Source organism: Serinus canaria, chromosome 7, assembly GCF_022539315.1.
Source record: "Serinus canaria isolate serCan28SL12 chromosome 7, serCan2020, whole genome shotgun sequence".
NCBI classification, from domain to species: domain Eukaryota; kingdom Metazoa; phylum Chordata; class Aves; order Passeriformes; family Fringillidae; genus Serinus; species Serinus canaria.
In genome coordinates this window covers 15,976,441-15,998,006 of record NC_066321.1, presented here as the reverse complement: position 1 = coordinate 15,998,006, position 21,566 = coordinate 15,976,441, and the positions used below count along the sequence as shown (strand labels likewise).

At 37.3% G+C, this 21,566-nt stretch overlaps 1 protein-coding gene across 1 annotated transcript in view; it reads left to right on the top strand.

Moving 5' to 3' along the window:
• The window catches only part of PLA2R1 (phospholipase A2 receptor 1), a 37,340-nt gene that overhangs the window by 10,947 nt on the left and 4,827 nt on the right, over window positions 1-21,566 (top strand). Inside the window, exons 8-26 of the mRNA XM_009088294.4 lie at window positions 829-986; window positions 2,326-2,433; window positions 4,048-4,160; window positions 6,252-6,421; window positions 7,393-7,595; window positions 7,889-8,034; window positions 8,505-8,589; window positions 8,976-9,108; window positions 9,508-9,543; window positions 9,956-10,113; window positions 12,578-12,642; window positions 12,983-13,086; window positions 14,377-14,519; window positions 15,341-15,458; window positions 16,231-16,361; window positions 16,924-17,059; window positions 19,504-19,742; window positions 20,288-20,456; window positions 21,355-21,495. Coding sequence (XP_009086542.2) covers window positions 829-986; window positions 2,326-2,433; window positions 4,048-4,160; window positions 6,252-6,421; window positions 7,393-7,595; window positions 7,889-8,034; window positions 8,505-8,589; window positions 8,976-9,108; window positions 9,508-9,543; window positions 9,956-10,113; window positions 12,578-12,642; window positions 12,983-13,086; window positions 14,377-14,519; window positions 15,341-15,458; window positions 16,231-16,361; window positions 16,924-17,059; window positions 19,504-19,742; window positions 20,288-20,456; window positions 21,355-21,495 — 2,556 coding nt within the window. The remainder of the gene's footprint in view (window positions 1-828; window positions 987-2,325; window positions 2,434-4,047; window positions 4,161-6,251; window positions 6,422-7,392; window positions 7,596-7,888; window positions 8,035-8,504; window positions 8,590-8,975; window positions 9,109-9,507; window positions 9,544-9,955; window positions 10,114-12,577; window positions 12,643-12,982; window positions 13,087-14,376; window positions 14,520-15,340; window positions 15,459-16,230; window positions 16,362-16,923; window positions 17,060-19,503; window positions 19,743-20,287; window positions 20,457-21,354; window positions 21,496-21,566) is intronic.

The window sequence follows — 21,566 nt, the reverse complement described above, 5'->3', positions numbered from 1 at the left end:
TGATGCAGCAATGCCAATGCTTTTGTTGTCATAACAGCAGCAAAGAAAAGTGAATATTTTCTGCCTGCCACTGACACCAGTGTGCTGGCAGAGCTGCACAGTTTGGTTGTGAGATTTTGTCACAGAGCTGGGGCAGAGTGTCATGTAGAGATTAGGAGATTAACCTCCATCATCTCCTCACCTCTTTTAAGACCCTCCATAGATAATAAGTACCATTATTTGCAGGGATGCTGTAATGGATAGATGTAACTGTTCTCAGCTTGAGTTCAGCTTCAGTCTTCTGCTTCTCTCCAGCCTGTTCAGGCTTCTCTTCAGGAGAAGGGCTTACATGCCTGAAAGCCTGAGTGCTTTTTCTCCTGTAGTAGCTGGTAAAATAAGACTTCACATCAAAATGCAAGCCTTGTCTCTTCTTTATTTGTCAGATACTAGCTACAACTCTGCTGTCACTGGACTCTATAACTCTCTGAGTATCCTAAAGCTGAGTGTGCCATGGATAATTATATGAAGAAATATTTCGCTCCCATGTCAGTTTTTCTTCCCCATACACTTCAAGAAAGTGCATATGCTCTTAACTCATAGTTTTTAGGATTTTAAAGCATATTATCATGTGTGTTGATTCTATTTTTTAAATGATTTAGCTTTCAAGAGCAGTAGAACATAGTCTCATCAGTAAGGTTTCCTAAAGTTTATACAGCTTTTATTTGTTCCTGAAAGAGGGACATTCCTATAAAAATCCCATGAATAACTTTTAATGCTGGTGTCATGTTAGAGGAAAAATAGGCTTTATCATTTCACCATTAAAATCTGAACTCACTTATTCTTTTACAGAAAATGTAACAGAGACATGGATTGGATTATACAGTAATAACACTGCTGTTGTTTTTGAGTGGTCAGATAGCACCCCAGTAAAATTCTCTAACTGGCACAGACAAGAACCTAACACCTTTCAAAGAACAGGACAACTCTGTGTTTTGTCACAAGGACCTGTAAGTTATCTTTTTAAAAGAATTAGGCACTTTTATTTTAGCTCAATATAACTTTATTTCTTGCTGTGCATACTTTTTAAAACCATGACCTGGAGTATGACTTTGTTTTTGATTCCTATTGTATTCATGTTGTGATAAATGCTGTACAGGCTCTAGAAACCAATGCATTCTGCAGTACTGATGCACAGAAAATTAATCACAGATTTTGATCTTATGTTCAGTAAAAAGTACTACATATATAAAGCACTGGCAAATGGAAGAGAGCAAAACAATATGAGTTGGTATTCTGATAAAGTCATTTAAATTCCAAGTAGTGTGTATCATAATTTATGATGCATAAGTTCTGGTCTTGAAAGTTTCAAATTTATGTTTTGAAAAACTGTCACCTGTGCCTGTATAAACTTTGTGTAAATATCTATACATTTTATGGAGTGTCTTTCAAAACAATAGTCTAGGTCTACATGAAAGTATAGAAGTTGATAGCAAGATATTGATACCAGATCAGTCAGGGGTTGTAAAACAACACTGTCCTGTCTTTTTGGTGTTCATGGCACTGTCAATTCTTTTGTAACGTGGTCATGCATTTACTTTACTTTTGCAATTAACAGTACTCAAGCTCACTAATACATGACTTGCATAAGTAGCACTATAATTTTAATTGGTTTTTTTGCAAAATATGTTTTGTCTGAGTGTGAAAACTGTATCAAGAATTTCTGTTGTCTCTACAGTAGTGGGTCCACAGTCTTTAACTCAGGGGAAAACCCAGACAATTACAATGACTGGGAAAAGTCTGTTCCTACTGGAAGGAGAAAATAGGACTTTGGAACAATGGGGAGTTTTAGATTCCAAAGTCATATTTTACTCAGTTTGCAAGTGTAAACAAACAAATGAAAATGTAAAATACAAAGGAAAAGTAGGTTTGTGATAAAATTTTTCAGGCTTTGTTTTTGATGCATGTCCAGTATGTACAGATGTGTGAAAATTATATGATACAAGGTTTGTAATATCCTGAGTAAGGACTGTTGAAATATAGAGATTAATCTTACAAAGAACTGTGATAGCTAGAAAGAAAATTGCTCTGGCATGGCCATGGTGTTAGTTAATTAAGATACTTTACGTCCTGAAGACTGAGTTACAGAGACAAACCCATTTGTATGATTGATTTGGGATGTTCTGCTGACAGTGTTGGTAAAAATAAATGGATAAGTAAAGGGTGTGAGAAAAATTAATTTTTTTTAAGTGAAGAGTTAAAAGAGGAAGAGAGACTGTGATCTAATGTTTGTATAGATATGCATGAGAATATGGGTGTATATGGAATATACTCTCTTTTATTGCTTAGGAGGGACATTGGAGGATTAAAAAATGTGAAGACAAATCTTTCTATATCTGCAAAAAAGCAGGGGAGTTTAATAGTGTCTCTCCTGAACTGAAATCAAATTGTCCAGAGGTAAGTGGTTTTGTGGTTGTTTTAGAACTATATTGATGACATAGAATTATATAGTTAACCTCTAAATACAGCTACAGAACATATGGATGCAAATAGATAATTTCAGTTTTTCATCCTAAAGATATGCATGTTTTGCTTGGAAAAATCACATTGTTTGCTTTAGAAGATGTAAACTAAATTTTAATGTAAGATTAAAGGCCTTCACAAGATGCCTTTCATGGCTTGTTTTTTCATCAGTGATTGTGACCCAAGTTCCTATTTCTTTTTAGATCAAAATGAAGCCCTTTTGTCCCCCATCTGTGCAAATAATGGCTGTTATATGATGCCTCGTCCCACACATGGTTTTCATACATTGAAATGGAATGTCAGGGTGAAAACCTATCAGTTTCATTGACACAGAGGGTGAACTCTTCCACTTGTACATTTGCTTTCAAACACAAATGGGAAGGAGCACAGCTCTCTAACTAGGAGATTGTATCATATTTTCAGGCATTTAGGCTCTATGTTCTGGTAGTAAAAGGAAGCGTGTTAAAGTGTGACTTAGTTTGCCATCAGTTCCTTTTCACAATGTGTGGAAAGAGGAAACTTGTTGAATTTCTGTTATATTCAAAACTGTGGAGGAAAAAAAATCTCTTTTCTAAGCTGCTTTATTATTTAGCTAATTGTCTTTCTTTTTTTAATTTCCTGTCTCATTTCTTGGGAAATGAAGAAACAGAGCCAGTTCAGTTGAATTTTAAGAAGGTTGAAGCTGAACTGTTTGCAGAAAGATGCAGTCTTTTGCCAGATGTAGTGTCCAGATCCAGAGTTCTTGTCATACCATTCTGGACACTACTGCTTGATTCCAGCTTAACATTTCCAAAAGTTTAGGGTGACTGCATTTATTTCATTTGGACCAATGTATTTTGTCACTCAAGAATTTTGTGTGTTGTTAGTATAAGGAAAGTTTGTCACAGTCCTGACTGGGTGAAGAATGTGCAGAGCATCAAGGTTTTCTTGACAAGCTGTAGTCAGCAGTTTGACAGCACTTCAACTTCTCGATCCTGTGCCCCTCAGGATTGAGTCTCAAGGTATTGAGCCACTGGTCATAAGTATTTTGACCCACTCTGGCAACTTCTACTTGGGATCAATTTCTGCTTCTTGGTGTATCACACCCTGTAAAAACATTTGCTGAACCCTCTTACAGTCCCTTGGCTTTGATCCTTTTCTTTCTAAAGTGAAAACAGTTAAATTCAGTTAATTAAAAGACTAAGAGAGTGTATTATCACTTTATCCTCTTGCTTATTTAAAACAGTTAGTCACAAATCCAAGCAGGTATGCTGCATGAACTCACATCAGCAGAACTTACACCAGTCCAGGTGGTGTCTTTTGGAGACCCAGGGGTGAATGAAGTAAAAGAATAATAATGAGCTGAAATGAGGCAGGCTGACCATGGACACACTGTTCTGGCTCATCTGACATCCACATTTTCAGTGACCTTGAGGATAACTGCTCTTCAACCATGGCAGGAAAGAAAAGATCTATAGGGATGCCAAGGATCATCAGACAAAGGGGGCCAAGTTTTTAACAACTATACAATAATTAATAATCTATAAAATGATGTTCATTTCTTTTAAGGGATGGGAAAGACATGGTGGATATTGTTACAAAATCGACAGTACCCCTCGAAGTTTTGAACATGCTTCCAGTGGTTATTTCTGCCCATCTGCACTTGTATCAGTAACCAACAGGTAGTTAATCCTATTAGACAGTGTGAAGATGCCTCTAACAAGAGCTATTCTAACTCTATAAAGCGTTGCATGGCAAAACATATTACCATTGTGAAAGAATATTTGCTTGAGAGGTGAGCATAATTACTAACATCCTCTAAAATCAAAGGTGTGCTTTGCCTTACTTTTTAATTGAAAATAAATTTAGTGAAAAGCAATTGTTAGGCTAATAAACACTTCTAGCAATGTGCACACTTGGGCATGCAGAAATCCAAAGAAAATGCTTTATGCACAGGGGTATGTAACATCTTTAAGAAACTTTATTGGTGTACTTGGAAGGTGTACTGAGAAATGAAAACATACTTATTTTTATAGAAAAAAATATAAATATAAAATTTCAATCCAAATCAATTAATGTTTTGTAAATGTTTCTATTTACTTATTCATTCTATGTGATTTCTCAGCAAATAGGGTAAGAGAGTAAATGTTTGAAAGTATTTGTTGCTGTTTTCCCATGCCTTGTTCCTATTTGCCTCTATTCCAGCTTTAGCAAGAGCTTTCTCCTCTGTAGATGTCCAGATGCTTGGGTTTTCTCTGCTCCCTTTGTTATTTACCCTTTATGTTATCTTTCCATTAAAGTTTGATATACTAATAGATAGATTACATCAATACTTTAACTGCTGTATATTTCTTGTTTAAAAACCCCACCTAAATAGCTAAAGAAAACCCCCCAAACTCCAAAAATACAAGGAGGAAACATCTGCTCCCTTTAGACAGGGGAAGTAACCCTCAGCAATCAGATAAATTGTAGGTAGGTATTTTAGGAAATCACTGGCTACCCTACATAAGGATTTACATCAATGGGAATTTGCTCTACCCGGTGGTTTCAGGATTGTGCACAGGGTGTGCAGCACTGAGCTGCAGTATGACAAAGGTCCTTTCAAGGGGAATAAGGGACAAATTGCTGCAGCTGAGCATTGGCAGCTCAAATGTGGCAGGGAGCTGAGGGCATGCTGCACATCACTAGAATAATGTCTTCAGTCTCTTTCTGGTTTTTTTTATTTTTATTTTTTCATTTCTCGGTGTAGCCATCACTAATTATGATGTTATTTCCCAGTTCCAGTTAGCAGCAGTAGCAAAAGAATGTTAGTTTAGTGGTTTTCTTAAATTACCGCTGGGGTTTGTTGTTCTGGAGTGAAAACTGCAAAAACTTTTCAGTTACTGATTGTAAAATGTCCATTAGATGGTAAATTGTAGAGGAAGAGGGTAGACAGAAAAAGAGGGCATGCAGAGGAAATTAAAATTAAGCACAAGTTCTGAGTCCTTCACAGTGTTACAGATACTGTAACACTGATCACAGTGTTACATTCAGTTTTTTTCAGTAATTTAGCCATTCTTTTCAGAGTTTATGAAATCAGAAAGTCAAATGAGTTTTTATCAAACTAGAAAACATCTTTGCTATTTAATTTTCATTGTCAGCTTATTAAATGTGCTCATAAACAGAAATATTCTTGTATAATCCAATGCCAATTAAATCAGAACTAATTGCATTTAAGTGAAAATTGGATTACTATGCACAGCAGTTATAACTTGCACAAAGGTGTATATGTCTCACATAACTTTAGTGAAGAAATCAAAGAAGAAAAACATGATCCTTTATAGTCAGTTCAGCTGGTGCTTTGGGTCCTTCAGATCTGGTTTCTTAGTGCTGGTTTGTGTATCTGCTGGTTTCAGTGGGACACTTCTGAGCAGAGATTTTTCTTCTCTTTCTCCTGGAGCCTTTTCAGACCCCGCTAACATTTTTCCTTCATACCTGGAGTTTCTTGGTTTTATTTGTGCATCGTTAATACATTCTGTCTTTACATCTTGCATTTCAAGCACTGAGGCCATAAGATCTGATTCTAGTGTTTCTTTTTATGTGCTCAAGTGCTGAAAAAATAGGGATACAGACTTATACCTCAAGTTCCCCACACCATTCTGTAAAGAAAATTAGGTACATCCATCATATTTTTCTCTTCTGAGAAAATTTAAATAATGTCATGAGAGCTATTCACTGAAATACCAATTTACCTATTTTATTCTAAAAACCTTTATTTTGATTATTTAATTAAGGTTTGAACAAGCTTTTATCAACAGCATGATCCGCAGCATGGCAGAATCTGAGAGAACTTATTTTTGGATAGGATTGCAAGACCTTAACAACACAGGAGAATACTTTTGGCTCAGTACAGCAGGCAAGAATCACTCAGTGAGCTACACAAACTGGAACAAGTACCAGCCACGTGAGTAGCATGCTGGTAAAAAATGCGAAGACTGGAAATGGGGAGGGTGCTCTCTTCTCCACAGCACCAGTGGCTTAGCAGGGACTGAAGAGTCCCAGTCCTTTCTTCCCTGCCTGGCCAAGAGAGCAGAGAGATAAATTTACATCTGCTGTTGGCTCCATGACCTGAAGTTGCCCACAGCTGGGCCCTCCTCACAGACACAGCTGACCCCTGAAATTCTTCTTTTCCTGTGAGGTCTTTTTCATACGTTCCTTTATGAACTATAATACATTTGTTGCATACATAATATTTTTTAAAGAATGTCAAAAGCCAAACTTGATGCTTTCCGTACTTTCCTCATGAGTTTTTCAAGGGCTTCCTGAGCCCAGCAAGAGATCCTAGAAAAGTAATGAATTTTATTCAGTAACAGTCACAGTTTGAAATTTGCATTCTATATGAAAATAGGCCTGAGTTTGCCGGAAACATTTCTGTGAGTAACAGTGTGGAGGTTTCTTCTTCTTCTTCCCCTTTAGTTTGATCTTGCTTGTTTCATAGTAATTCTTAGGAAAATATTCCAAGGAAACAAAAAGTGAAAATATTAAACAGCTGTTCAATCTTTGAAACATAAACCACTGAGCAATACCTGAAAATAGAGACATATTTATAAAGATACTCCATTTCAATAATGGCTCTCTGATTTGAACTCTTTACATTTTTTGCTTTACTACTGCATTGTGCAAAAGTAAGGTTTTCAATTGCATTTCTTCTCTTGCATTTTGTGAGAGGAATGTTTGTCCTGGTTCATTTTACAAGCTCAAGACAGCCAAGAGAGGCTGTCTTATAAATTGGCTGCTGACCAAAGAATTTGCTAGTTTTGTAAGTTCATCAAGCTTTTATCCAGAAACCCATGTCGATAAAACAGCAACTTGACCAAAGAAATCACGAAATTCAGATGTTTTATTCTGACATTCAGCACTTATTCCCATGTCTAGGTCATTCTGGAGGATGTGTGGCTATGCGAGGGGAGCACCCTGTTGGTTACTGGGAGGTGAAAGGCTGTAAGAACTTCAAAGCCATGTCATTGTGCAAGCAAAAAGTCAATTCTTATGAAGAACCTGAACTTACTTTTCAAAAATATTCGAGTTCCTGCTATTTTGGATGGGAGTCAGAACCTAATCTGCTCAACTGCTACAAGGTACATGTCATACTTACTTTGAGTTTTTCTGATTCTACATCAGCTTAAGGATATGCTGTTCCTAAAATATTTTTGATGAAGCATTATTTCTTTCACTCAACAAACAAAAATTTCCTGTTACTGTCCTGCACTGCATTTAAAAGTGAGAGAAAGTAACAAGAATCAGAGCTATGCTTGAAATATACCTGGCTTTAGTTTGGAAAAACTGTCCACTAATATTTGATTTTTATGAGTTTCTTGAAAACTACTCTCTAAAATGAACTACATTGATGACAATGTTTATTTTATTGCAGATATTTCACAATGAGAAAGTTCTGATGAGAAGAACATGGGATGAAGCTGAAGCGTTGTGTCAAGATTTTGGAGCCCATCTTGCTAGTTTTAGCCACATCTATGAAGAGACCTTTTTAAACAATCTATTATATACAATTTTTGATAGGTAAATATATTTTTAAGAACATCAAGAATTATCATAATCTACAATTTACATTATTCCATTCTCTTTACTAGTGTCCAAAGAAGTCACTACTCTAACATGAACTAAAAATTGGGTGAAATGCATCAGCAGCATTTCAATGTGATTCTTTTTGAAGATCATCTTTGTGGTAAATGTTGAGCAGCTGTTGTTGTCAAGGTGGTGTTTTTGTGAGTTAACATTCCTGACTGAAATGGAGGTTCTACCATTTTAATCCTATTTTAAATGTTTTCATCTTGTAAAACACAATCTAACATCTTTGTGGGAAAGCAAGAGTTTACTTCAGGGATATGAAAATTTAAGAAATGTATTATGGAATGATGTATTGAATTCAAGAAGAAATTAATATGTGTATTTGTACTATTAAAAATTATTAATGAAATGGCTAAAGAAAGAGTGCATGAGAAATAATACTTTCTTTGTTTCTGTTCTAGAACAGAAGAGAGACAGTTCTGGATTGGATTTAATAAAAGAAATGCACTTTCTGGAGGGACGTGGCAGTGGTCTGACAGAACACCTGTAACTACCTGTTTACTCTGTATTTCAGTAACCTTTCAAGTCACATAGGCTGAACTGAAGCAAAGGCTTTTAGATGTGGGCAACTGCTGTTAATCAAGTCAATAAAGTTGTTAGGTTTCATAGCTATTCACTTATTTTTAGCTATTCACTTATCAGACTTCTGGAGCAGAAGTCTGATATGAAGGAGCTGGACAGGACATTGGGAGAACACGACTGTGGACCCTATTATTTGTATTTTACCATCATAATTTAGGCAGTCCTCTAGCTGCTGCTTAGCTGTTCCTATTGTACACACATGTCCAAATCCTTCCTTTTTCTCCATGATGAGGTTTTTAAATGCTTCATCTTGGGCTGTCAGTGAAAGAGAATGAATGTGCTGTTTTCAGGTTGTATCTTCATTTTTGGAGGACAAGTATGTTGAAGATGACTCAAGAAGCTGTGGTGTATTCAAAGTAAACAGAACAGTCTTTCCAGCCCACTGCAAAGAAAAGCGAGAATGGATATGCAAAATACCAAAAGGTAGAATGTTAATTAGCATGCACTGTCTGCTATACCCATTACTTGCAATTCAGTAGGGACAGGAAAAAAATGTCTAAAAGTCTCCTTTTTAGCCACCTCTGGAGTTCTCACTGGTCTTCTGCATGAAATCATGGCAAAGCCAAATGGGTTATTCTACTTAGGTTTGCTATTCAGTTAACAGATCTAATGTGAACAGTCAACTTAAAAAAATGTAGCAAGATTACCAGTTAGTTGGAAATACCCATTCAAAGTTGTTATTCATAAAAACTACTGTCCATGTTTTCTAGTGAGTGTGGCAATTATTTTATTTTATTCCATGTTTTGCTCCCCTTTTTCTCCCTGAACAAGAATAGGAATATTCTTAATGATTTTTTGTTTGTTTTTTGGGTTTTTTTGCAGGTGTCAAACCAATGAGTCCAGTTTGGTACACAGCTGGTATGAAAGTATTTTCTTTTTTTCATCTTGAAACAATATCCTTGGACACACAATTTAAGCCTTTGGTAAAAATAAAATAACTAAAATATTCTATGTTGAAAATTTACAGTGAGGAACTCTGTAGGAACTATTTGTTAGAGATCAAATCTGCCAATGTTGTTTAGGAATACCAGAGCATCAGATACTGCTCTTGATATCACTGCAGTCTCAGGGGATAGAGTGTTAGAAATAAAAAAACTCATAGTCCATTTTTTGTCACCACAAATTAATATGTTAAATATGGTTCTGCTGTTCCTAGTGGTATATTTGTCCTCTGACATGTGGCTGCAGGAGACCATGGGGTAAAAAAAGATGAGACTTGGAATGAGATTTTTACCCCTGCACACCACTGACTGTTTTGCTCATTTTCTAGAGCTGCCCTGGTCATACTATCAAGGAGCAGAATATCTTTTCCATGTCAGCCCTGCAGAATGGGAAACCTGTAAGTTTGTCTGTGGCTGGCTTCGTGGTGGATTGGCAATAATAAATTCTTCTGGTGAACAAACCTTTGTTCAAAATAAAATAAGGAAGGTAAGAAAAAGCACCCCTTTGAAAGAATAAACCCTCAGGCTATTTTCTGTCATATCTTTCAGAGAATCTGTCTCCTATTATTCCAGGTAGAATCTAAAAGACATTTTACTTTATAGATAATGTTCTTGCTATCTAAATTTCCTATATCTCTCCCTGATGCCCTGTTTAGCATAAGAAGTCAATAACATTTCAAATCTGCAGAATCAGCTCTACTGTTGAGCATGTTGGTCAATCTGCCTCAAAAGACCCAAGAGGAGCTAAAGCCAGATTCCTATCCCAAAGTTGGGAAGGTAACTGGGGGCAAAGAAAAAAGTCTGTTTCATGTGTGGTGTACATCCCTCTCTGCTTCTTCCTCTCTGCCCACCCCTCTCTGCCCACAGGGAGCCCTCATGGTTTCTCACATTCAAACAGTGTTTCTGTTCACAGATTTGTATTATGTCTGCTGAAATTGCCTCCCTTGTTGACTATGGATTTTTATGTGGGGAGAAAAAAGACATTTTCCTCTAAATTTCCTCCTCAGGTTTACAGCAGAAATTCTCTAGAACCTTTCTGATGTAACAAACAGCTTTGAAAGTAAGAAATAGCTTCACAAGCAGAAGAATTCCCAAGAATCTGTTTCCTTTTAGGTGTTCCCAGTAAAACCAAAATAATGACAAATTAAAAAATTATTGAAAATATTCTGTCTGCCTTACTGAGGACAAAATTCTACAGCTGTAATGTAAAAGGATATTGTAGTGTAATCTTTAAAACAGCTTCTGGTTCTGGGTAGAAAAGCTCTTGACCCACACTTGTTGTGTAAAGGCCTTCTCTGCTGTTAACTTGTAACAGAAAGCATAAATAGGATTGTCGTAGTAATATGGGGGTCTTTCACTTTCCAAGGAATGATGCATAATTGTTATCTTCTATTTAAGTAATTTTATATTAAAGCATGATGAAATAGATTTAAACCAATAGATCATGGCAGAAAAAGCTTTTAATCAAAAGCAACATACCTGGCTATACTGTCTTGTCTTCTTCCACGCCTATCAGAGGCTGTGATGAGATGAAAGTACTCGTTACCTAACTCTGAATATTTGTGACTTTGAAAAATTATATATATTAAAAAATATATTTTTAAGATCACTTAAAATGGATAACCAGAATGCTGCTTTAAAGTAGTGTTTACTTACATGAGAGCTTTTAAAAGTGGATTGATCATTAAAATTAGTCACTATTTTGAAAGTTTATGAGCATTCTGCAGTGAAAAAGCAAAGTTTCGTCTCTTTATAGTGGAAATCATCTTTACTTCCTGGAAGTTTTGTCTCAGAATACAACATACACAGCTGTTTTAAAGCCTGCTGGGTCTGGCTGAGCTTTCTCAGCGTAGCCACATTTGTCTCTGAGCAATTGTAACTATTTTGCTGTGGAAGTAGGAGTAAGTATGGCAATCACTAAAATAATACTCAGCAGTCCAAATAGACTTTACATGTGTCATTTGAAAACTTGGTCAAAATTTCTTAGCATGGAATTTGGAATCACATCCTTCACTATTTCTTTAAAAACTGTAATATGTAGGCTGAGTGCTGTAATTAGAAAACAAACTCAGGGACCAGGCAATACCAAATCAGAGAGCATTCCAGAGTCTTTTGTCAGAAATGTGTTTTCTTCATTTGATATTGCTAAATAAGATGTGAGCTGGAGAAATCCTAATGGTAACTTGAAGGACAATGTGGAAGCACAACACAGGCTGGACATCAGTTCTCTGTGTCAAAAATTAAATGCTTTACAGATACAGGGTGGCTTCTCTAGTGTCCTGTACATTCAGAACTTTTTGTTTTTTCTTCTTCCAAAAGCCTCCAAACTGTGTTTGAGTGGCTAATCCTGAAGTGAAACCAATTCATAGCTGAAACTAGAATCAATTCAGCAAAGCAGTAACACATGGCTTTGGAATTACATTATTTCCATACTTTTCAATAACACTTGGCCTTTTAGAAACAAAGGTCTAGATCCTTTCATGAGAATAGCAATCAATCTGGAAAGCATCTCTAGAATACTCTGGTATGAACCGTACAAAGTTAGTAAATGTTCAGAAAGCACTTTGGAACATCGAGGATCAGCACTATATTACTGCTTAAAGGAAATATTTGCTATTGTTTCATTTTAGGAATAGGGGAAAAAAAATTGTGGTCTAACATGACAGTCTTTTCAAATCAGATAGGCTGCAAATACCTAAAAATGATCAATTCCTGGGTTACAGAAGACACATCAGCAATCCTGTGGAAATATGGGAGCTAAATCTTGCTCTACTCAAGTGAGTTATCCCACTGAAGTTACATGAATTAACATGGGCAGGATTTAGCACCTGTTCTTCCCATTGGAACCCCATTGAGATGCTACTCGAATACAGTCTGACTTCAGGAGTGAATTAATGCTTTGGTAGAAGGGCACCAATATCTAAACACATGGCAAAACATTTCTTTTGTAGCTGTCAACTACTGATGTTCACTGGTGGATTGGATTGCACGCAGAAAACCTCAGCGATGAGTTTCGGTAAGAGCTCGTGCGTGCCACAGTCTGTGAGTTGTGCTTGGCATGCCCTGTCCCACTGTGATGGGCCAGAGCAGTTTGGGCACTGAGTGGGATATTCAAGAGACAATTCCAATTCTCATGTAAATATCAGTCAGGATAATATTGCTCTTAATTTATCTCCACACACATCTCCTTCTGGCAAGGTTGTGAAAGGCATTTATATTGACCTTGGTCGCAGTGGTTGTTTGTTTACTTTCTTCTCCCTTGCATCTCCTTTTGAACTCTTTGATGGAGGGTGTAAATTTAGGTAAGGATAGGAAAAAGGAAAAAGTGAAACTTAATTCTTAATATTTCTGTGCAGCTGGAGAGATGAATCACCAGTAACATACCAGAACTGGGATGAAGGGAAGGAAAGAGATCTGCAGAAACCAGGGAAAAGATGTGGCTTCATTTCATCACAAACAGGTTTCTTTTCTATTTCCTTTTGCTGCAGTAATTGTAACTTGATTCTCTTGTTGGCCAAAGGGTTTATATTTTTTCATTCTTTTTGAGAAATGCAATCCATAATAAAGTCCTGTTCCATCATTATAATTTGCATGACTGCTTCTGTGATTAAGGAAAGAATAGTGAAATATCATTAACATGCTCAGAGAATAGGTTATCTTAGATTATTATATCACATTATTATATTAATACTTACAGCTCTCTAATGTTGAAGCACAAAGATTCCAGTGATATTGATACCTCAGTTTTAATTGGGCTTTTATGTGGAACAGCAATAATGTTAATGCTTTGCTGGTGTTCACAGTTTTTTCAGAACCAAATGACTCACATGGACTCAACAACAATTTTTCCTACATTTATAAGCTGTTTTGCTACCAGCACATGACTTTAGGTACTCAGGTTTTTATCTTTTTTTTGATCCCATAGCCAATCTGCTGAGGGATTTTTGGGTGCCATAATTTTGGTGCTAGCCTTTCAATCATGGCAAAGTTCAATATTTTACTAGGATATTAAAAAAAAAGTCACAGTACTGATGGTTTAGTGACTTCAATGTCTGTTTTCTGATGATCTGCAAGTCATATGATAAAGTAAACAAGGCAGATTTAAAGAAAATAAAAATAGTCAGCTTTGTATTTGTGAGAAGAGCTGAAAAAGATTAATGCAGCTGCAGTCTTGTAATCCCAGGCTTGAAAGTCAAAACTGAAAAAACACAAGACCTTCTTTTTTTCCACACGTAATCTTGGGGTTTTGGTTCATGACTTATGAATGCTTGAGTTTGCCATTGCCATATTTAGTATCAGATAAAAGGAAGAGATTCCCATCTTCCCCCCTCAGCTGGCCAAAGGTGGGAACTGGCCAAAATTTGTTGAGTTTCCTGAAAAGTGTGTTTTGCTCCTAAGCAGGTCAGCATTTCATATCATCACCTGGATCTTGCCAAAACTTTTCAATGTAAGGAAGTCAAACTATTTTATCTGGAAGGCATCTTTTTTTTTTTTTTTTTTTTTTTAATAAATGGTTTTATAGTCATGTGTTATATAACTCAGTGTAGAGGAATTGGGTTTACTTGATAAAATTTAACTAGAAATAAAAGGATGTGCCCATGAACTATCAAATCCACTGTAATGCAGTATGTCCAATTGTATTTGATGTAGAATGTCTTTTTACTCAAACACTAAACAATATCTAAGCTAAGAAAAAAACCCTTTCCAATTCTCAAACCAACATTGAACTGTGATTTTTCTTTTTGCTCAGGACTCTGGAGTGATGAAAACTGTACTGTTTCTCTTCCCTGTGTTTGTAAACGTAACATTCCAAAGAAGATAGAGAAAGAGATTCCAAAAGACCCGAACCAACGAGGAGCATGTCCCAAAGGCTGGCTGCACTTTGGATTCAAAGTAAAACCTTTTTTTATGCCGTTTCATTGTTCAAAATGCATTCCATGTGTAGGACAGAAATTGTACTTAAGGATTACTTAATATTTGAAGATATTCTTGCTTTTTGAAAGCAGAGCTTTTAGGTTTATAACCACTGACACGGTGACACCAAGATTTATTGCTGTTAAGTAGCTGCCCCCACTTTAAGAAGTTTTCTTAACAAGGTGTTAAAAATTTTACTGTAGTTTCAGGGAGTAAATACTCATATATGCAAAAGCTATGCAATTGTATTTGTGCCTTTGCCATAAAAAGCCTGCTCCATCCTCTCTTTTCCACATATGACAATTTCAAGTGTCTTTTATGATCTCAAAAGAGGTCTCTAACCTCTTGATGTGCTAAATGGATCCCTAATTGCTGCTGTCCTCTGAAACATGCTGTTTCAAATGGGCTTCATTAAAGGTAATTATAAGCCAAAGTGAATTTGCAATTGAGGGTCAAAAGGTAAGGATTTCATCTGGCTTCTCTTAAATGCCCAAGTTCCTTATTAGCAACATGCATCGAGGTGCCTGAATTTATCCCAGTGCTCTCTGCAGTGACTGCAAGGATAAATTTAACCTCAATTGTATGCCTTGAAACAACTGATTTGAGTGCAGTCCAGATCACAGCTGAAAACTAACATTGAGCATGCTGGACATGTCCATGGCAGGACAGAAACCAGTGAAATATTTAACATTCAGTTACAGCATATTAAATGCTTCAGTGACCACTCTTAGTGATTGATAAATGGCTGGAGGAAAGCAAACAAAGCAAGTTTGTTTGGTTGGTTTTGTTTTTTGAAACAGTGCTTTTTAATACAAGTTCCAAAGGATCCAGAACATCTGAGAAGCTGGTACTCTGCACAGGACTTCTGCAGTAACTATGATGGGTCACTTGCTATCCTGGAAGATGAACTGGAGCAAGGTAGAGTGCTGGAAATATTGTTAAATAAATAACACGTCATCTTCCTTAGGATGCTGTAGTAAAGTTTAGTCCTGGATACAGATTTAGGAAAGATAGTTCAGCTTTTATCCATGGTTCCACTGCTTTAAACACATTAATGTTTCTCAGTTTGCCAAAATTTAAAGGTTCACTGACATATATGACAGGTACATTTTAAGGAATAATTGCAAATTCCTTTGTGTTTATCATGCTTTAAAAATACTCCCAAAAATGGAAAACCCATTTAAAAAATTGCAATTTAAAATTTCTACCTTACTATCTCATTTTTATCTTTCAGTAGTACTGAAAATCTTATCTGTAGTATAGCACCAGGCTGGAACTGTCAGAGAAATAAATGCCAGCAAATTTGAAAATATTTCTGAACAAAAACCTGTAGTTGAATTTCACACACACTTGTAAACCCACTTATTTTGATGTGGGAGGAATCTCACTGGCTATCTTTAGTTAAAAAATCTTCAACTAAAACTGGGAAAAGCTTCTTCAGCTGGACCGTGTAGTGGTTGGACTGGTGTTATTAGCTAATGGACTAGATCCTAACCCAATTGACATTAATCAATTTCACTGAATTTATGGTAAGATGATACTGAAATGCCACTAGGCCTTATTTTCTGGTAACTGTGTAATATCATTGATTGGAAATTATTTTTTCAATGCTTTAGTGTGTTGCAAGAGACCTCATCTATCTCTAAATGCTTACTGGTCTATTTTATTTTGTTTCTGTTTCATTTTGAAGCTTTCATAACAATGAATCTCTATGGGTGGAAAACAAGTGTTTGGATAGGTTTCCAGAGTGATGATTATGAAAAATGGTTGAATGAAAATCATCAGATGTATTCTAACTGGTCACCAGTTGAACTAGTGGATGTGAGTATTTTCAGGGGGGTTGTGACAGTGAGAAGTTGGTTTTATCCATAAAAATCATGACTTCCATAAGCCAGAGCCAAAGTTGTTACAGCAGTTTAGGCTGCTCTTAATTTTTGCAACTTTGAAGAACTGTGGGTACAGATTTACAGGCACTACTAGAAGCAGCAAACAAGGCACCACTGAGACAGAGATTCACTTAATTTGTGGCTCTGCTCACATTCTCTTGCAGCTGGTTTTAAGCAGCAAACTTGGAATCATGTGGGTAGTATTACATGCTTGGTCTGAGCAAAGTTTAGAAACAAGATTATTAATTTCCTATTTTAATACATTGTTTTAAAACATGTTGGTCCCAATTGAGGTTAGCATTTTGGATTGTTCACTGAAAATTTGTGGTTTTTTGAGTTTATTGTTTCAAATTGTATTTATGGGACTGTTCATTGTTCTGCCTTAAATGTTTGTTATAGAGACTTTGAGATTATTATTCTCTTAAATTTAATTTAATAATTGTATTGTTTTACACTGTGTATATTTAAATTAATATGAGGTTCTGTGTTGATTGCAGAGAGAGCATTTTAACATTCAAGATCAACTTCCCCTGTGTACATTGGTATCAAATAACCCTAATTTTTATTTTACGGGAAAATGGTACTTAGAAAACTGTCAGAAAAATTATGGGTTTGTCTGCCAAAAGACTCAGGGTAAGGTTTTGTCTTGCTTTGCTTCTGTTCTCTTTTCTTACTGTATGGAATTTTTCTAGAAACAGCTTTTTATAAGTGTCTCTAAAACAAGGAGCATAAAAGATTTCTAAGACAGTTTGCTGTTTAGACAGATTAGCTCTACACTATTTAATAAATCAGTGGCTGGGATGTAGAAGTAATTGCTAAAAAAGATTTTGTTATTAACTTTTCCTCCTAGCTTTGAGCACTTTGTAGTGTATCTTTGAATTAGAAATAGAGATGAAATTTCATATTTTCTCTCATGGCTGCAGAGTAACCACAAAAGGCTAAACTGAGGATGATTTTGATGAAAATATGGTTTAGGGTGGGGGGTTGTAACTTGCAGTGTTAGATCAGAAGAGACTGTAGCAACTACATTTTTCTGAACAGTGTGGATGTGACTGGCTTATTGAATAGAGCTTGGCTTTTGTTTTCTGGTACCACACTTCTCTAAGTCTGGCACCATAAAGTTCTTTTGCCAGAAGCATCAAGTGTTTGGGAGGAACAGGGCTCGTGTTTGGGAGGAACAGGGCTCGTGTTTGGGAGGAACAGGGCTCATGTTTGGGAGGAACAGGGTTTATTGTGTTTCCTCAGGCCACGTTCCGGTGCTGCCTCTGGGCTGGGGACCACGGGCAGCTCTGTAGCCCCATCCCAGATCCCAGGGCAGCTCCTCTGCCAGCAGGACACTGCCAGGACATGGCACCCAGAAAGGGCAGCAGCACATTGGTGACCCTGGGGCAAAGGGAGAGCTGCCATCTGAGCCTGTGGGAGTCTCCTTGGCAGCTGCATCTACTGCGGAGTGGTTCTGTATGGCTCAGCTCTATATTGTATTATCACCCCTATATTTAATCCTAAAATGCAGAGAAAACACTCTGCTGCTGCTGCCTGGGAGGGGAGGCATGGCCAGCTGGGAAACAGAACAAGTACCAGCTTTGGGCAGTGCTTGTGTGTCACTCACAGCTGGATTTTACATCATTTATTGGGAATTACATTTGCAGGAAGGGCTGGAGCGATCCTGTACATGGTGCAGAAAACATAAATGAATGTGCTTTCCTGCTGGTTTGTGTCAGTTACATCCCAAACCTTTGCATTTTAACCTCTTGCTGCTGCTTGAGGACAGACAGAGGAGGCATGGAAAGGAAGGAAGGAAGGAAGGAAGGAAAACAGTTGTCTTATGGTGGCCAGGATTCTGGCGAGGATTTGGGCTGCAGTGGGTGCTCAGGATCCTACCCACCTTTCTCAGCTGTGTCACTGAAAGTCAGGAACAAAGCTCTCCAACTCTGTAATGTCAGTGTTAGAAAGCTGGATTATTTTATTTCAGTGCCAGGCGTGCAGGGAAGATCTGCTCCTCTTCCATGCCCTGCAGCCAGCCAACAGACTAGTAGAAATCTGTGAAACTTATACATATTCATTGCATTTCCCCAAACTCATACATATATGCTAAACGTTCTGTGAATTCTTTTGCATATTTAAATTACTTCTTGGAGCTTATGTTACATTAGAGTAGGGGTCTTTTGAGGGTCTCTGGTGGCCATTTGGGGAACATCCTGTCCCTCTAACTATCCTTTTTTGGTCACAGCCCTCCAAAAAAGTTTATTTTCTTGGACGGAATCACAGTGATGTGGGCTGGTCAAGATATACCTTCATATGTCAGATGACCACTTGCCCACTAAGCACTGTAGGTTAAAGCTAAAGGAATTCACAAGGTTCAAATCCTTTTTTTACTATTGAAGATTTTCCCAGCAGGGCAGTGGGTCTGAGAGTGGCCCATGGGCCTGGCTGCAATGCAGCTCAGCACTGCCCCACGCACAGCAGAGAGCTCCTGGGTTAAATGGGCCATCCAGCCTCCCCAGTGGGACACCCATGGCACTATCTCAAACTGTCAGGCAGTTCAGTTTGCTAATTCAGCAGAAAACTTCCATATATTTTTCTTGCTTCCTGCTTTATTTATTTATTTTCATCTAATTACTGTCATTTTCTGCAGCTTTTTGCAGGCTGTGTCAGCTTTGTGCAGGGTCAGGCAAACACCAGACCAAGGAATTTGTAGCAGAAATAGCAGAGAAGCAGGAAAGGGAGTAGTGAGACAGCCTCTTGCTGGCAGTAGTGAACTGCTAAATTTGCTCAAGTGTCCAAACAGATGTGTCAGTTCCTGGAAAGATGAGCTGGTGCTTTGCTTCTGCCATCCTGCCTGCATTCCATTTCCCCTCTTTTTAAATTATTTTCTGAAGGAGACTAAAATGAAAGAAAGCAGCAGTAGATTTTAACTGAGCTCTCTTTTTTTAATTCACAGTGCCTTCCTAAAACCAAGGAGTTTTCAATTTTTTAATTTGTTTCCAACAATAGTTCTGATTATTTTAGAAGCTGCTCAGCTATGATCAAGTTGTCTGTTTTAAAAATAAGTTCTTTTTCTTTCCTGTTTATAACAGACACATCCAGACATCTTATCAATGCATCCGATATGTATCCTGTGCCAGATACTTTAGAATATGGAAACAGAATGTATAAACTAATAAGTGGGAATTTCACGTGGTCTTCAGCATTACAAGCCTGCATGGCAAACAGTGCAGAGCTGGTGAGCATTACAGACCAGTACCACCAGGCCTTCCTCACCATCATCATCAACCGCCTGGGGTACAGCCACTGGATCGGGCTCTTCACTTCCGACGTACGTAGGAGGCTCCTGGCTCTCATTGGGATGCTGCGAAGGAGATTTTCTAGTTACAAGCTAGTGAGCTGTGTCATTGATTTGAAGTCACAGAGACAGTTTGCATCTAGAGATGAAACACTGAAAAATTTGAGCCTTAAATCTCTTTTTTTTTTTTTTTTTTTTTTTTTTTTTTTTTTACGTATTGTGTAAGTCCAGTGACAGCCAGTTTGGTACAACAACCACTGAAAACTAAAAGCCACAGACTACTTAGAAAAACGTGGGGGAAAAAAGTCTCTTGTAATGTTGACATTGAAATTTCATTGTTTCATTCATTGTAGCCCAATGGCCCAAATAACTGCTTGCTGAAAAGAGAAAATTAGATGTAGTTTGTAGTCTCCCAAAAGTGAGTTGGGAGTATCCTTGGCTCTGCCTTTTGTTCATCCTTGCTGGGCCTTTAGAAAACCAAGACTTTCTGTAATTCTGGTGAGGATACCACCAAAAGAAGATGAACTTGTGTGGTGCTAAATTACATTGGAAAAATAACCTGAAATTTGTTTTGGCAGAACGGGCTTAACTTTGAATGGTCAGATGGGACCAGGTCCTTGTTCACCTTCTGGGACGACGACGAGTCCCAGGCTTTGGGCAGCTGTGTTTACATTGATACTTCAGGGCACTGGAAGAGTGCAAATTGTGAACAGCTTCTGCAAGGAGCAGTTTGCCATGTGCCACCTAGTAAGTCAGTCAAGGTTTATATTAAATCTTTGCATCTGCAAATGTGTGTACTGACAGTGGAAATATGTGAAAGGAGGTTAATTGGTTAGAGGTTAAGCAATGTTAAGCAAGGCTGACTGCTACTTAAAACTGAAGTGTATTTCTCTGTATTTCCTATTTGTGAAACCATTTTTTTCCAATAAAATATTGGCCATCAGGTCTGATTTGTAGGAGAATGGAAAGAGAACTTTCATAATAGAAAAGAAACAGGAAAATTACCTACCCCATCTCTTCAGTGGACACTATATTATCTGTGAAAAATGAGGACTGCTAATGACCTGGCTTGAATGGCAATAAATCCACCTTGCTGAAATTAACTGTGGGATGGGAGAAGGGAAGTATTTAGAGCAAAGTGAAAAATTTATCATATCTTCTCTGATGAACACATCAAAGATTGTGCAATTTTTTTTCTAGTAAAGGTGAGAATGTTTTTCTGTATCCTAAAATATGTTGTGTTTCCTTCAATGCTCTGTCAGTCACCTGGGCTTTAGTTAAATCCAGAATTCAGGTCTGGAGCTCCATTCAGTGCCAGACTGCAGGGTCTTGTGGCAGCATCCAATTCCTCAAATTGTTCCCATTCAGTGGTGTTGGTCACCTGGACCCTGGTTAGCTCATGCACATCACTATCAGTGAGATTGTCCTGATCCTGCTGTTGTAATCCAGCAAGGTTTTTGATTAGAAGTAAAACCAGCTGTACTCATTTAATACAAATATATGCAACTGCTAGATTTTCACTTTGAAAAAACAGAGGCATAACACAATAACATGCTATTAGCATTACTCCAAAACAGTGTGTGGAATGTTATATTAATGTGTATTTTGTTGTGCCAATAAAGCTGTGCTGTTACTTCTATCACAGAAAAGGAACTCAATGCCTATAAAGGCTTATGTTCAGAAAAAACTGTACCCTGGATCAAATTCAAAAACAGTTGCTACAGCTTTTCCACAGTTCTTCAGGGCATGAGTTTTGATACAGCATATGAGGTCTGCAAAAATCAAGGTAAGTGATTATTTTGTAGCTACCAAATGTCATTGTGATATCTTAAATCAATATTTATTTTCTGAAATGAC